General features: G+C 37.0%; 1 protein-coding gene across 6 annotated transcripts in view; it reads right to left on the bottom strand.

The window, feature by feature from the left end:
* Positions 1-15,932, bottom strand: part of LOC123528820 (1-phosphatidylinositol 4,5-bisphosphate phosphodiesterase beta-1-like) — a 223,829-nt gene that overhangs the window by 115,481 nt on the left and 92,416 nt on the right. For all 6 annotated transcript variants that reach the window (XM_053518674.1, XM_053518644.1, XM_053518665.1 and 3 more), the window contains one exon: positions 8,237-8,324. In XM_053518674.1, the coding sequence (XP_053374649.1) occupies positions 8,237-8,324 (88 nt within the window). The remainder of the gene's footprint in view (positions 1-8,236; positions 8,325-15,932) is intronic.

The raw sequence follows: 15,932 nt of genomic DNA, 5'->3' as shown, positions 1-15,932 counted from the left end.
CTTGACCTAGACATCATCAAGGTGAACATTCTGACCAATTTTCATGAAGATCTCATGAAAAATATGGCCTCTAGAGAGGTCACAAGGTTTTTCTATTTTTAGATCTACTGACCTAGTTTTTGACCGCACGTGACCCAGTTTCGAACTTGACCTAGATATCATCAAGATGAACATTCTGACCAACTTTCATAAAGATCCCATGAAAAGTGTGACCTCTAGAGTGGTCACAAGCAAAAGTTTACGGACTGACGGACGGACGGACGGACGCACGGACGACGGACGACGGACGCCACGCGATCACAAAAGCTCACCTTGTCACTTTGTGACAGGTGAGCTAACAAGAGGGTCATTGACCCTAAACATACATGTGATTTCCCGCGCGGGAGGGTCAAAATCCCGATGTTTTCACCTTGCCTCCCGTCTCCCAACGAAAATCATATTTCTCCCGCTTTTCAAAAAAAAAAACAAAAAAAAAACAAGAGGGCCATGAAGGCCCTGTATCGCTCACCTGACCTACAGACCTAAAGATCATTAAAATTAACATTCTGACCAAGTTTCATTAAAATATGGTCATAAATGTGGCCTCTAAAGTGTTAACTAGCCATTCCTTTGATTTGATCCCGTGACCTAGTTTTTGACCCGACATGACCCAGATTCGAACCTGACCTAAAGATCATCAAGTTTAACATTCTGACTAAGTTTCATGAATATACAGTCATAAATGTGGCCTATAGAGTGTTAACAAGGTTTTTCTTTGATATGACCTAGTGACCTAGTTTTTGACCCCAACTGCCCACGATTTCAACTTGACCTAAAGATCATCAAGATTAACATTCTGACAAAGTTTCATTAAGATGTGGTCATAAATGTGGCCTCTAAAGTGTTAACTAGCTTTTCCTTTGATTTGACCTGGTGACCTAGTTTTTGACCGACATGACCCAGATTCAAACTTTCCCTAAAGATCATCAAGTTTAACATTCTGACTAAGTTTCATGATGATACAGTCATAAATATGGCCTCTACAGTGTTAACAAGCTTTTCCTTTGATCTGACCTAGTGACCTAGTTTTTGACCCCACCTGACCCAGATTTACACTTGACCTTAAGATCATCAAGATTAACATTCTGACCAAGTTTCATTATGATAAGGTCATAAATGTGGACTCTACAGTGTAAACTAGCTTTTCCTTTGATTTGACCTGGTGACCTAGTTTTTGATCCTACATGATCCAGATTCAAACTGGACCTTAAGATCATCTAGATTAACATTCTGGTCAAGTTTCATTAAGATTGGGCCAAAATTGTGACCTCTAGAGTGTTAACAAGCTTTTCCTTTGATTTGACCTGATGACCTAGTTTTTGATCCCAGATGACCTAATATCGAACTCGTCCAAGATTTTATTGAGGGTAACATTCTGACCAAGTTTCATTAAGATTGGGCCAAAAATGTGACCTCTAGAGTGTTAACAAGCTTTTCCTTTGATTTGACCTGATGACCTAGTTTTTAATCCCAAATGACCCAATATCGAACTCGTCCAAGATTTTATTGAGGGTAACATTCTGACCAAGTTTCATTAAGATTGTGCCAAAAATGTGACCTCTAGAGTGTTAACAGTCAAATTGTTGACGACGGACGGACGGACGGACGGACGGACGATGGACACAGGGCGATCACTAAATTTATTCTAATTTATTCTATTTATTCTATAAAATTATTCTAAAATCGGGCAAGCAGTTTCACACAAGAAGATTTTAAAGTTTCCACTATATACATATAGGGAAAAGTGACAACGCCCTCTGGCGGCCATGTTTTTGACAAATCAAATAATTTGAATATCTTGGTAGAGGTCACACAAGGACCATTTGTGTTAAAATTATTTGAAATCGGGCAAGCAGTTTCTCACAAGAAGATTTTAAAGTTTCCACTATATACATATTGGGAAAGTGACCACGCCCTTGGCGGCCATGTTTTTGACTATCGAAATAATTTGAACAATCTTTGTAGAGGGTCACCAAGGACCATTTGTGTAAAATTATTCTAAATCGGGCAAGCAGTTTCACCAAGAGATTTTAAAGATTCACAAATACATATAGGGAAAAAGTGACCATGCCCTCTAGTGGCCATGTTTTTTGATGAATCAGTACAATTTGAACAAACTTGGTAGAGGGTGACATAAGGACCATTTGTGTGTAATTATTTCAAAATCGGACCATCGGTTTAGGAGGAGATGTTGTTTTCTATTTTTAGCTCTAGCAGCCCCTATGTGCAACCAAGCGGAATCGTTTGAACAACTTTGGTAGAGGACCACCTAAGGAACATCCAGGCCAAGTTTCATCAAAATCCATTCAGTGGTTTTGGAGGAGATGTCGTTTAAACACAAATGTTGACAACGGACGACTCAACGCATGCACGGACAGACGCATGCACACATAAACAACGGACATAGCGTGACCACAATACCTCACCATGAGCACTTTCTGCTCAGGTGAGCTAAAAAAAATTTTTTTGATCTCAGTGAGATTTGAACTGACACCCTTCCATTCCACAGCACAAAAATCTATTTTTTATTTTTCAAAATATGACCACATTTTTCTAATTTTAGCTACAATGACCTTGATCCAGATCAAAGTAACCTCAAATACATTCCCAACCTTTTGTGTTTGATAAATGCTATCTACACACCAAGTATACTGACAATAAATGTACCCAAACTAAAGATATTGAGTGGAAGTCATTTTTCTATTTTTAGTAACAGTCACCCTAAATATCAACCTAATTTTCCAGATAAGCTTGCTGTACACAAAGTTTGGTGGCAGTATGTAAGTCCAAACTAAAATTATAAAGTGGAAACCACCTTTCTGATGATCACACTGAGAAAAAAATATATTTTTAACTAAAGTTATAAAGTGGAAACCACCTTTTTGATGATCACACTGAGAAAAAATCTATTTTTAGAGGAAAAAAATCTATTTTTAGTAAATGTAACCTGATAATGACCTTTTTATCACAAAAAAAATAAGAAAAAAAGAAAAAAAAATTTTTGGATCTCAGCAGGATTTGAACCAACACCCTTCGTGTTCCATCCCGCTTTTTGCCCAACACTCTCCAGACCACTGCGCCACTGTTGAATTTTCTAAGTTTGAAGATTAAATAAGCTATCCTGACCTTGAACTTCAATGACCCCATATACAATCCCAACCTTGGTTTTTGTATAAGGTACCCGTAGGCCGAGTTTAATTTCAATATATCAATGCAAACTTAAGTTATTGTGCGGAAACTAATTTTTCTATTTTTAGCAACAGCGACCTTAAACATGACCCAAATGACCCCAAATGCAATCCCAACCTTTGTCTCCTTACCATCTATCTACAGGCCAATTTTGGTGTCTATAGCTTGTTCCAAACTAAAGTTATTGTGAGGAAACCAAGTTTGACGGAAGCCCGCCAGCCCGACGCCATACCCAATCTAACTAGAAAATGCTTTTGTAAAAAGCGCATGTCTCCCCATGCTAGTCTATAGCAAGAAGTCAATAGGGGTTAGGAGCAAAAGTCAAGAGACACTGATGGTTGGCTGCAATAGGGATCATCTACTTGGCATGTCAATCATCCGCAAATTTCAACACTCTGGCTAGGGTTCTCAAGTCACTGTTCAGGCTTCTGTGACCTTGACCTTTGATCAGTGACCTCAAAATAATAGGGGTCATCTACTCTGCAAGTCCAATCATCTATTAAGTTTCAATTGTAGGTCAAGTGGTTCTCAAGTTATTTACCAAAAAATGATTTTACTGAAAGGCCACTGTGGCCTGACATTTAATAGACTGACCCAAATCAATAGGGGTCATCTGATCTGCATTTGTTCAATCATCCTATGAAGTTTCAACATTCTGGGTCAAGTGGTTCTCAAGTTATTGATCGGAACTGGTTATCAATGTTCAGGCCCCTGTGACCTTGACCTTTAACGGAGTGACCCCAAAAACAATAGGGGTCATCTACTCTGCATGTTCAATCATCCTATGAAGTTTCAACATTCTGGGTCGAGAGGTTTTCAAGCTATTGATCGGAACTGGTTGTCAATGTTCAGGCCCCTGTGACCTTGACCTTTAACAGAGTGACCCCAAAATCATTAGGGGTCATTTACTCTGCATGAACAATCATCATATGAAGTTTCAACATTCTGGGTCAAGAGGTTCTCAAGTTATTGATCGGAAATGGTTTTCCATGTTCAGGCCCCTGTGGCCTTGACCTTTAACAGAGTGACCCTAAAATCATTAGGGGTCATCTACTCTGTATGACCAATCATCCTATGAAATTTCATCATTCTGGGTCAAGTGGTTCTCAAGTTACTGACCGGAAATGGTTTTCAATGTTCAGGCCCCTGTGACCTTGACCTTTCACAGAGTGACCCCAAAATCGTTAGGAGTCATCTACTCTGCATGACCAATCATCCTATTAAGTTTCAACATTCTGGGTCAAGTGGTTCTCAAGTTACTGACCGGAAATGGTTTTCCATGTTCAGGCCCCTGTGACCTTGACCTTGACCTTTGACAGAGTGACCCCAAAATCGATAGGGGTCATCTACTCTGCATGACCAATCATCCTATGAAGTTTCAACATTCTGGGTCAAGTGGTTCTCTAGTTATTGATCGGAAATGGTTTTCAATGTTCAGGCCCCTGTGACCTTGACCTTTGACAGAGTGACCCCAAAATCAATAGGGGTCATCTACTCTTCATGACCAATCATCCTATGAAATTTCAACATTCTGGGTCAAGTGGTTCTCTAGTTATTGATCGGAAATAGTTTTCCATGTTCAGGCCCCTGTGACCTTGACCTTTGACAGGGTGACCCCAAAATCGATAGGGGTCATCTACTCTTCATGACCAATCATCCTATGAAGTTTCAACATTCTGGGTCAAGTGGTTCTCAAGTTACTGACCAGAAATGGTTTTCAATGTTCGGGCCCCTGTGACCTTGACCTTTAATGGAGTGACCCCAAAATCGATAGGGGTCATCTACTTTGCATGTACAATCATCCTATGAAGTTTCAACATTCTGGGTCAAGTGGTTCTCTAGTTATTGATCGGAAATGGTTTTCAATGTTCGGGCCCCTGTGACCTTGACCTTTGAGGGAGTGACCCCAAAAACAATACGGGTCGTCTACTCCAGCAGCCCTACAACCCTATGAAGTTTGAAGGTTCTAGGTCAAACGGTTCTCCAGTTATTGCTCGGAAATGAAGTGTGACGTACGGACGGACAGGGCAAAAACAATATGTCTCCTGGGGGAGACATAATAACTGGTTTTCTATGAAAACCTGGTTAATAAGGACATTATCTTCATAACTGAACTATTCTTTTTTAAAAAACATACCGTATTTTGGTGCGTATAGGTCGCACTTTTTCTACCCATTTTGCTGCCTGAAAAAGTTCCTGCGACCTATACGACAGAACATTGCCAGCAGAATTTTTTTCGAGCCAATTTTCGACCGTAGCTCTCATAAAATTACGTGCATCTGTTACGAACGAACAAAATGGATAAAAAATATCAATATCGGCGGCTTTTCAGCCAATAGCGGTTACTTTCAATAAAATATATCGTAAATAACTTAAACAGACTATTAAAATTATGAATGACTTTAATTCAAAGACATTTTTGCAGTCTGAATTACGTTTGTTTCTACTTTCGTTTTACTGGACGCCACTGACATGTACTCCGGGTTGGATAAAATCCGGACAGATCCGTCCTCCATTCCAAACATTGTTTATACTAATTCTTAGCGTATTAAAAAACTTGAAAGATAATTTTTTACTATTGATTTTTAAATAAAAGAAAAACAATCCAAAAAAGAGATATTTTGTTAATCTTTTACTCAGAATCAAAAGAACGCGGTTAATTACATGACACAGAAAGGTGTTATAATTGCTGGGCAAACAATTCACACTTTAACTTGAATAATTACAAAATGTAAACGCAAACCGACTGCTGCCAATTAGTGTCAAAAAGCCGCTTTCCTTTGATGTAGTCTGTTACCGATACTACTGTTGGTATGAAACGGTTGGGATCGAAAGTAACACTGTCCGATTTCCACCAATTAGGTTCTGATAATAATTCAATCCACAGCATCAATATGGCCGCCGCCATAACTTTTTTGCCGGTAAATATTGCTGGGGAAAAAATCCGAAATTTAACTGCGAATAATAAGCTAGAACTTAAATTTTTCGACCATTTCCAGAACAAAAATTAGATGCGGACTATACATTACCGCGACCTATACACACCAAAATACGGTACCTGTCATATGAAATTTATGGCAAAATACACTTGAAACCCGTTATAACACTTCTCGATATACCGCGGTATTCGTTATAACGCTGTATCGTCTTGGCTCCCAAATCTGGTAAAAAAAATCAAAAATCAAAAAAAAAAAAATAATAATAATAATAATCCGCAGATGTTATTTAATTTGATCATAACCCAGCGTTAAAACTACATGTACGTGTACATTAACACCTTTCCATGACAACTGTGATGATCAATATCAATATCAATAATCGTCTGCTAGCTTACTTGTTTGCGTATCGCCTTTGTTAAAGTTTCAATACATGTAGACCTGTGACAATTAGGCAATCAGTACCGTGTCAAAATTAGATTGTTTGCATTAACAAGCGTGGAAGATCGGTCAGTCAACTATCAAACCGTTTAAGTTTGCACCAATTAAGTGGATGACATTAACACTCGAGTAAATTAAAACCGAACAACAGGCCCAGTTTTGTAATAAAATGCAGCCGTTTTTCATAATTATCATTCTCAGTTCGTCGGAATTTGCGAAGATTCGACCAAAGAGCTATAAAAATAAAGTATTTTTATAGCTCTTTGGTATTTTATACTTCTTTGATTCGACGCACTGAAAGCCATATTGAGAATGTTCTCCCTTTTTAATAGCGTATATTAACGACGGCGATTTAACAATTTTCTATCTTATTTATCGATTTTCTTCATGTATTAAAAATAATTTTTCTAAGACTGTCCGCGTTTTTTCTCTTTTAGTGCAATTGCATTGCGTATGTAATTCTCATGACAGCGCATTCCTCACACAGCGTTATACATGTTTACTTCCGGGATAAACAATTTCAACTTTCTTTTAGAATCACGACAAAATGAGAAGATGACACAGCGTTATAATTCTTTTAATGTATTTTTCAGTAGCATTTAAGGTAAATAAATGTCCCGTTTATATGATTCTTATTTCTTATTAACATAAAACAGCGTCCAAAATACGTCTAATACATTACCGATGGGTGGGGTATTGCATTCACCGCTGATACGATCAACCCGCGTTATAAATTAAACCCCGCTAGATCCGCGGGTCTCGAACCTTGGACCCCGATGACAGCGTTATAACGGGGTCCCAGTGTATTTAATTTACAATTTTGCATTTCTATTTGTACTAAAGATTTCATACTGTTGTATATGCACTTTATTCCTTCTTGTTCTACTGGACAGGTATCACTGCCAACAAATATCATACCAAATTTGATGAAATTTTGTATGAGAATTTCATGAAGTTATTTAAAATAAGTATCAGAAGACAAAAAGCAAAAAGGCTTATTGTGCTACCGGCTTAAGAGTGACTCAAGTTTACATTTTCTTCTGTTTCATTTTATGCTATCCTCTATTTTCTTTTTATAAAGCTAGTTTATATCACTGAAAATTGTTTCCTGCTAGGCTGATAAATTTAATATGATACTGTAAATATTAAAAGGATGTACATTTTTATTTTAAGAAACCCAGATTTTTTTTCTTTGAAATAAGGATGTATAAACTAAATCTATAAATCTAAGATAAACAATTCCAAGAATTGAAAGATAAATCATAATAATACCATATATTAATATAATAATACATCACCAGTATATAAATTTCAAATAGCTGTAGTTTATTTATGTAATTTTGAAACCTGCAATCTGGGTAGATATTTCACAGGCAAGAAGTACTGAAAATTACACAGCATACATAATGCACTAGTTCCGCAGTGATATGGTCAAGCATTCAATTGAAAAGTTTACTTTTGGATGCTGAAAAATATTTCAACTGCCTGTGGCTTGACTCAATATTTATCCCTTTTGTTAAATTATCACTTAACTGGAAACTCAAACTTTTCTAACACAAATATTTCCACGGTTTATTCTGACTTATACCTCATAATGAGCAACCAACTCAAATTAGCTTAAAAGGACATACTTTTGAAGCTTTAAATCCTGTTGCCTCTACAGCTTTTTCCACTCGTCTCCTATCTTCTTTGTTGTCTTTTGTTACCATCTTTATAATACTGGAATAAAAAAACAAATGACATATATTAATAGTTATATTTACATTGGCCCCATTCTTTTCCATTGAAAATTATGACGTTCATTTTGTATGAACAGCAAAAGGAAAAGCGCCAAAGTTACAACAATTGTGCATAGTGATAATGTTTTGACGACATCCGGGGAGATTCTGGGCGAACATTCCATAGATGATGTCGCAGCTGTTCCATCTGGTGAATTGAATGGCCGGGAAGCTGATTTTAATGTTAAATGCAACAAAAAATGTGTACAATTTATAATATAATCTTGTTTACAAACAGAAAGAAAATATAATGTAAATATAAGAAATGAAATAACTTTTTTTAGAGTTCATGCGAAATCAACGACAGAACAGAATCAGCAAATTAAATATGAATTAAAGTTTTAAATATTTATTTAGGTGGGAAAAGGGGCCATAACACCCAAGGACAACAGTAAATCTGTATTTTACTACAGCTTAACTCAGGTAGCAAAGGGGCGTTACTCCTACAGGACAATGATGATTTAACGTCACACAGACATAATTTAGATCGTTTGGCTATTTTCAATCTTTAGTTGGTGGAGGAAGACTCCCAGGTACCCCACCCAAGGACAACAGTAAATCTGTATTTTACTACAGCTTAACTCAGGTAGCAAAGGGGCGTAACTCCTACAGGACAATGATGATTTAACGTCACACAGACATAATTTAGGTCGTCTGGCTATTTTCAATCTTAAATTGGTGGATGAAGACTCCAGGTACCCCTCCGGGGTATGTTTCAGCCTTAGGCAAGCATCTGGCTAAAACCAAAGACTTTCAATAAGCTAGATGGACAGTTTCTACACATGAAGAATTCTAAACCCAAAGCGAGTTTCAAACCTACATCAGTGGGAAGCAAGAGATACAAAGTCACTTGGCAACAGAGGCCCTTATGACTAATATAGAACTGTATTTTACTTCATCAAGTTTGTAACATAAACTTTGCAAACACTTCTAGCATTTTTAATTTCTGAATTAAGATCAAAGGCATGAGTATGTCTTACAATCAAATTGATAAAATACAACGAAACAGTTCACATTAACTGCCAATGAGGTATAACATTGATATATGATATTATAAAGATGTTTATCATTAAATGTTTGTCTAGCATCCAATAAAATATCATTCACATTTGAAAACAGAAAGAAATATATTTCTGTGTTCTGATCTAGTGACCTAGTTTTTGACCCGAGGTAACCCATTTTTTAATTGTCCTAGATTTTATACAGACAAACATTCTGACATAGTTCCATAAAGATGAGGCAGAAAATGTGGCCTCATAAGAGCATTAACACAGATTTCCTATCAACTGACCTAGTGACCTAGTTTCTGACCTAAATGACCCGGTAATAAACTCCTACGAGAAAATATGAGTGTAATATTCTGACCAAGATTTATCAAGATCAAACAAAAGACGAATCACGATGCAAGTCGTATGACAATAGACACAGGGTGATCACAATAGCTCACACTTTGTGCTCAGGTGAGCTAACAAGAGCTGTCCGCAAGACAGTCAATGCTCGACTATTCGAAATATTGTCCCAGAAGCAGGAAAAATGTTAAAATATCTAAAGAGTTTTAAGTTCAAAAGGGGACATAATTGGACCAAAATGCAGTCAGAGTTATGGGACTTGATGCTACCAACTAGTTTTATAAACCCGAAGGCACATGTGAAGTTTCAACTTAATATCTGCATTTGTTCTGCAGATAGTAACTTGCATGCAAAACTTTAACCAGAGTTTTCTAAATCCAAAAGGGGGCATAATTTGCCCAAAATACATGTGAGAGTTATGGGACCTGATCCAGTGAGGCTGGTAATTGATCTCGAAAACGAAACAAACGGGCCATAATGGCCCTATATCGCTCACCTGAGTACCATTGCTCAAAATGATATGATCAAGTTTTGACACTGAGCAAATTAAACATCAAAAGTTATCTACCCTGACTGTCCGAGACCATCTGATGGCACAAATGACATTTCAAATCAGTATCTTCATTGGTTATTGAGATACGCCCATTTTAAATGGGTAATTTGACATAAAATCAGTCCATAGCTATCTACCCTGATTGCCTCAGTCCAACTAAAGACAATAATGAAATTTCAAATAAGTTCTACAAATATTTTTCCAGATAAATCCATTTTTACTAAAATCAGGGGAGGTAATCATGCATTGGTATATGCATGTAGAAGATACAGAGTACAAGCCTATACAACTATACAACTAGAGATGCTTTTGAGAAAAGCGCATGTCTCCCAGAACTGCCCAATGAAAAATGACTAGTTTCTCTGGATGGTCTAGAGGAATGGATCCAATCAGTAACTCAAGGGCCATAATTCAAAAGTGGCTGAGCGGATTTGGCTAGTTATCGAACTTGGCCGAGGTCTTATAGTCAAACACATTTTGTTCAAGTTTGGTGAAGATCCCATGAGAAATGTTTGACTTAGAGTGCGAACAAGCTTTGTGACAGTGCTGTCGAATGAAAAATGACTAGTTTCTCTTGATGGTCTAGATGAATGGATCCATTTTTGGTAATTCAAGGGCCATAATTCCGAAGTGCCTAGGCTGATTTGGCTAGTTATCGAACTTGGCCGAACACTTATTGGGAGACACATTTTGTTGAAGTTTGGTGAAGATCGGATGAGAAATGTTCGACTTAGAGTGCGGACAAGCTTTGTGACACACACACAGACAGACAGGAGTAAATCAATATGTCTCCCACACCACTGTGTGGTGGGAGACATAATTAGTAAAGTATTCATATCGATAAATGTTCAATCAAGAGTTATCTAATATGACTATTTCTTTCCATGGAAGACATAAATAACGTTTCAAACCAATCTCATTAGAAGCTGCTAAGGTGTATTCATTTAGATAAAAAATAAAGGGAGGTAATTTGTCATAAATTCAGTCAATATGTAACTTCCAAGTCCATCTGTTGACAGAAATGAAATTTCAGATCAGTATCTTCATTAGTTATGGAGGTATACCTATTTTAATTTGAAAGAAAGGGAGGTAATTTGATAGAAAATATGTCCATAGTTATCTACCCCGACTGTCTCAGTCCAACTAATGACAATAATGAAATTTCAAATAAGTCCTATATGGACTTACTGATATAAATCCATTTTGATTACAATCAGGGGAGGTAATCATATATAAAATAACTCTGGAACCTACAACTGGATCTGATAGATTCGTCATGGAATCCAAGATTTATTGTTGTTGAAAATATTTTAGAAGTTTGTATCAAATCAAACCATAAATGAAGTCTCTATATGGTTGCAAAAGCCAAAATAGCAGATTTTGGACCTTTAAGGTGCAATAACTCTGGAACCCATTAAGGAATCTGGCCAGTTCAAGAAAGGAACCAAGATGTTGTGGTGATACAAGTTGTGTGCAAGTTTGGTTAAAATCAAACCATAAATGAAGCAGCTATTGTGCAGACAAGGTCAAAATAGCTAATTTTGGCACTTTCAGTGGCCATAACTCTGGAACCCATAATGGGATCTGGCCGGTTCAAGAAAGGAACTGAGATCTTATGGTGACACAAGTTCTGTGCAAGTTTGATTAAATTCAAATCATAAATGAAGCTGCTATTGTGCAGACAAGGTCAAAATAGCTAATTCTGGCCCTTTCAGGGGCCATCACTCTGGAACCAATGGGTGAATCTGGCCATTTCAAGAAAGGAACCAAGATCTTATGGTGATACTTGTGTGCAAGTTTGGTAAAAATCAAATCATAAATAAAGCTGCTATTGTGCAGACAAGATCAAAATAGCTAATTTTGACCCTTTAAGGGGCCATAACTCTGGAACCCATAATGGGATCTGGCCAGTTCAAAAAGGATCCGAGATCTTATGGTGATACAAGTTGTGTGCAAGTTTGGTTAAAATAAAATCATAAATGAAACCTCTATTGTGCAGACAAGAAATTGTTGACGGACGGACGGATCACAAAAAACAAGAGCTGTCCGTAAGACAGCCAAGCTCGACTATTCGAAATATTGTCCAAGAAGCAGGAAAATATTACCCAAAATGTTAAATATCAATAGAGTTTTATGTTCAAAAGGGGACATAATTTGACCAAAATGCATATCAGAGTTATGGAACTTGCTGCTATCAACTAGTTTTATAACCCCAATGACACATGTGAAGTTTCAATTCAATATCTGCATTAGTTTTGGAGATAGTAACTTGCATGTAAAACCTTAACCAGAATTTTCTTAGTCCAAAAGGGGGCATAATTTACCCAAATTACATGTCAGAGTTATGGGACTTGACCCAGTGAGGTTGGTTACTGACCTAGAAAAAGAAAAAATAAGTTTCAAATCTATATGCCTTTTAGTAATAGCTGTATGTACTTGAACGCAAAACTTTAACCAGAATTTTCTAAGTCCAAAAGGGGGCATAATTTTGCCAAAATGAAGGTCAGAGTTATGGGACTTGCTGCTATCAACTAGTTTTATAACCCCGAAGACACATGTGAAGTTTCAATTCAATATCTGCATTAGTTTTGGAGATAGTATATTGCATGTAAAACTTTAACCAGGATTTTCCAAGTCCAAAAGGGGGCATAATTTGCTCAAAATACATGTCAGAGTTATGGAACTTGACCCAGTGAGGTTGGTAATTGACCTAGAAAAAGAAATCAAAGGCCTGAAGGGCCTGAGTCGGCTAATGATTGATGTACTGACAGTATAGTCTACCAGTTTCAGTTTGTTTTTAGTTTTTTTTCTTAAAATTTCATAACACAGCTCGATATTTACCCAAAATATTATATCCGGATACGATTACACTTTTCTCCAGTTTCAACAATATATTTTACAAATTGTGATGATACGAAGACATTTAGCAGCAACTGGCAGTATCTGACATTGAAGTTTACGGTTAAATTACCTCTTATTTAAATCTATTCATAAAAAAGTTGTTTCGTTTCGTGAAAGCAGCCAAACATAGACGATCTACTTTCGATTTCAAAAACTACAAGAAAATACAATTTAATGTTTCGCCAATTTGTTTATTTCTCGAAAAATAAGAATTAAAATCATTTTTAATATCAGTAGTAACTAAACAAACCAGTAAGAGCTTCTTCTTCCGATAATTTATCCGTTTACGGACTGCAAAATTCAACCCACGCAAAGTTTATAGAAATCATACGATGCATGTTTACGTTCAATGTGGGAGAATTAAGGCTGATCGGCTATGTTACCTAACGCATCCAGACGATTCAGATTTTGTTTTTAAAAAAGCATTGTGTGCGTTTCTGTAATTTTATATACGTTTTTATACGCTTAGAAATTATTAGACATGCGTATTTGCATTATTTCTATACGTAATTTACGCTAATACGCATCTTATCTGGAGCCCTGTGGAACTATTTTTTGTCTTTCGCTGGATGTTACCCAAGCTTTGTAAGCCTGCGCAATTCTTAAAATGCACATTTATGCTTAATGAGTTACATTCGAGTATTGCACAATTACAAGTCATAAATATGACAGATTACATCGTATATTGGTCATAGCAAAGGGAATTGACACAACTTAACTTCATTCATGCAGTGAACTGTTTGAAGTTTGAGAAATCTAATCTTTGAATAGTCGAGCTAAAAACTGGTCTCTATGAAAGCTATCTATTTACCAGGTTTGTTCTGCATTTTCCAACTTTCAACCATGCTTTATCTAAATACTCTGCACCATGTCACAGAAATGGTTTCTGACACATGGATGGACATGACAGACTCTCCTCGGCCTTTCAGTGGCAAAACAGTAAGTTTATTAACTGACAGAAAATTATACAAACAAGAGGGCCATGAAGGCCCTGTATCGCTCACCTGACCTATTGACCTAAAGATCATCAAGATGAACATTCTGACCAAGTTTCATTAAGATATGGTCATAAATAAGTGTTAACTAGCTTTTCCTTTGATTTGACCCCGTGACCTAGTTTTTGACCCAACATGACCCAAATTCGAACTTCACCTAAAGATCATCAAGTTTAACATTCTGACTAAGTTTCATGAAGATACAGTCATAAATGTGGCCTCTAGAGAGTTAACAAGCTTTTCCTTTGATTTGACCCCGTGACCTAGTTTTTGATCCAACATGACCCAGATTCGAACCTGACCTAAAGATCATCAAGTTTAACATTCTGACTAAGTTTCATGAAGATACAATCATAAATGTGGCCTCTAGAGTGTTAACAAGCTTTTCCTTTGATTTGATCCCGTGACCTAGTTTTTGACCCAACATGACCCAGATTCGAACTTCACCTAAAGATCATCAAGTTTAACATTCTGACTAAGTTTCATGAAGATACAGTCATAAATGTGGCCTCTAGAGAGTTAACAAGCTTTTCCTTTGATTTGACCCCGTGACCTAGTTTTTGACCCAACATGACCCAGATTCGAATTTGACCTAAAGATCATCAAGTTTAACATTCTGACTAAATTTCATGAAGATATAGTCATAAATGTGGCCTCTAGAGTGTTAACAAGCTTTTCCTTTGATTTGACCTAGTGACCTAGTTTTTGATCCCAGCTGACCCAGATTTAAACTTGATCTAAAGATCACCAAGATAGACATTCTGGCCAAGTTTCATTAAGATACGGTCATAAATGTGGCCTCTACAGTGTTAATTAGCTTTTCCTTTGATTTGACCGGGAGACCTAGTTTTTGATCCTACATGACCCAGATTCGAACTTGACCTTAGGATCATGACGTTTAACATTCTGACCAAGTTTCATGAAGATATAGTCATAAATGCGGCCTTTACAGTGTTAGAAAGCTTTTCCTTTGATCTGACCTGGTGACCTAGTTTTTGATCCCAGATGACCCAATATCAAACTCGTCCAAGACTTTATTAAGGATAACACTCTGACCAAGTTTCATTAAGATTGGGTCAAAATTGTGACCTCTAGAGTGTTAACAAGCTTTTCCTTTGATTTGACCTGGTGACCTAGATTTTGATCCCAGATGACCCGATATCAAACTCGTCCAAGATTTTATTGAGGGTAACATTCTGACAAAGTTTCATTAAGATTGGGCCAAAATTGTAACCTCTAGGGTGTTAACAAGCTTTTCCTTTGATTTGACCTGGTGACCTTGTTTTTGACCCCAGATGACCCAATATCGAACTCATCCAAGATTTTATCGAGGGTAACATTCTGACTAAGTTTCATTAAGATTGTGCCAAAAATGTGACCTCTAGAGTGTTAACAGTCAAATTGTTGACGACGGACGGACGGACGGACGGACGGACAACGGACGACGACGGACGCCGGACACAGGGTGATCACTAAAGCTCACCTTTGAGCACTTCGTGCTCAGGTTAGCTAAAAAAAAATTGTAGGCAAATGCATTTTTCTAATAAAGTTACTGAAGAAGTTAAGTCAGAAGTTGTTTCCCAACATCCCCAAATTTGTTATTATTGGAATTAGCAGCAACTATTCTTGAACTAAGTTTCTGGCATACATCTTGCATTCATTTTCCTGCATTAGCCAGTTTACTGGAATTTCTTTATTTAAGACAGAAAGAAACTGTTTTGCATACCTCTGTACAGCAAGGAAGGCAATAA

This window comes from Mercenaria mercenaria, chromosome 1 (genome assembly GCF_021730395.1).
Source record: "Mercenaria mercenaria strain notata chromosome 1, MADL_Memer_1, whole genome shotgun sequence".
NCBI classification, from domain to species: Eukaryota; Metazoa; Mollusca; class Bivalvia; order Venerida; family Veneridae; genus Mercenaria; species Mercenaria mercenaria.
Note: the sequence above shows the minus strand (reverse complement) of the source record. Positions and strands in the feature narration are given on the sequence as shown.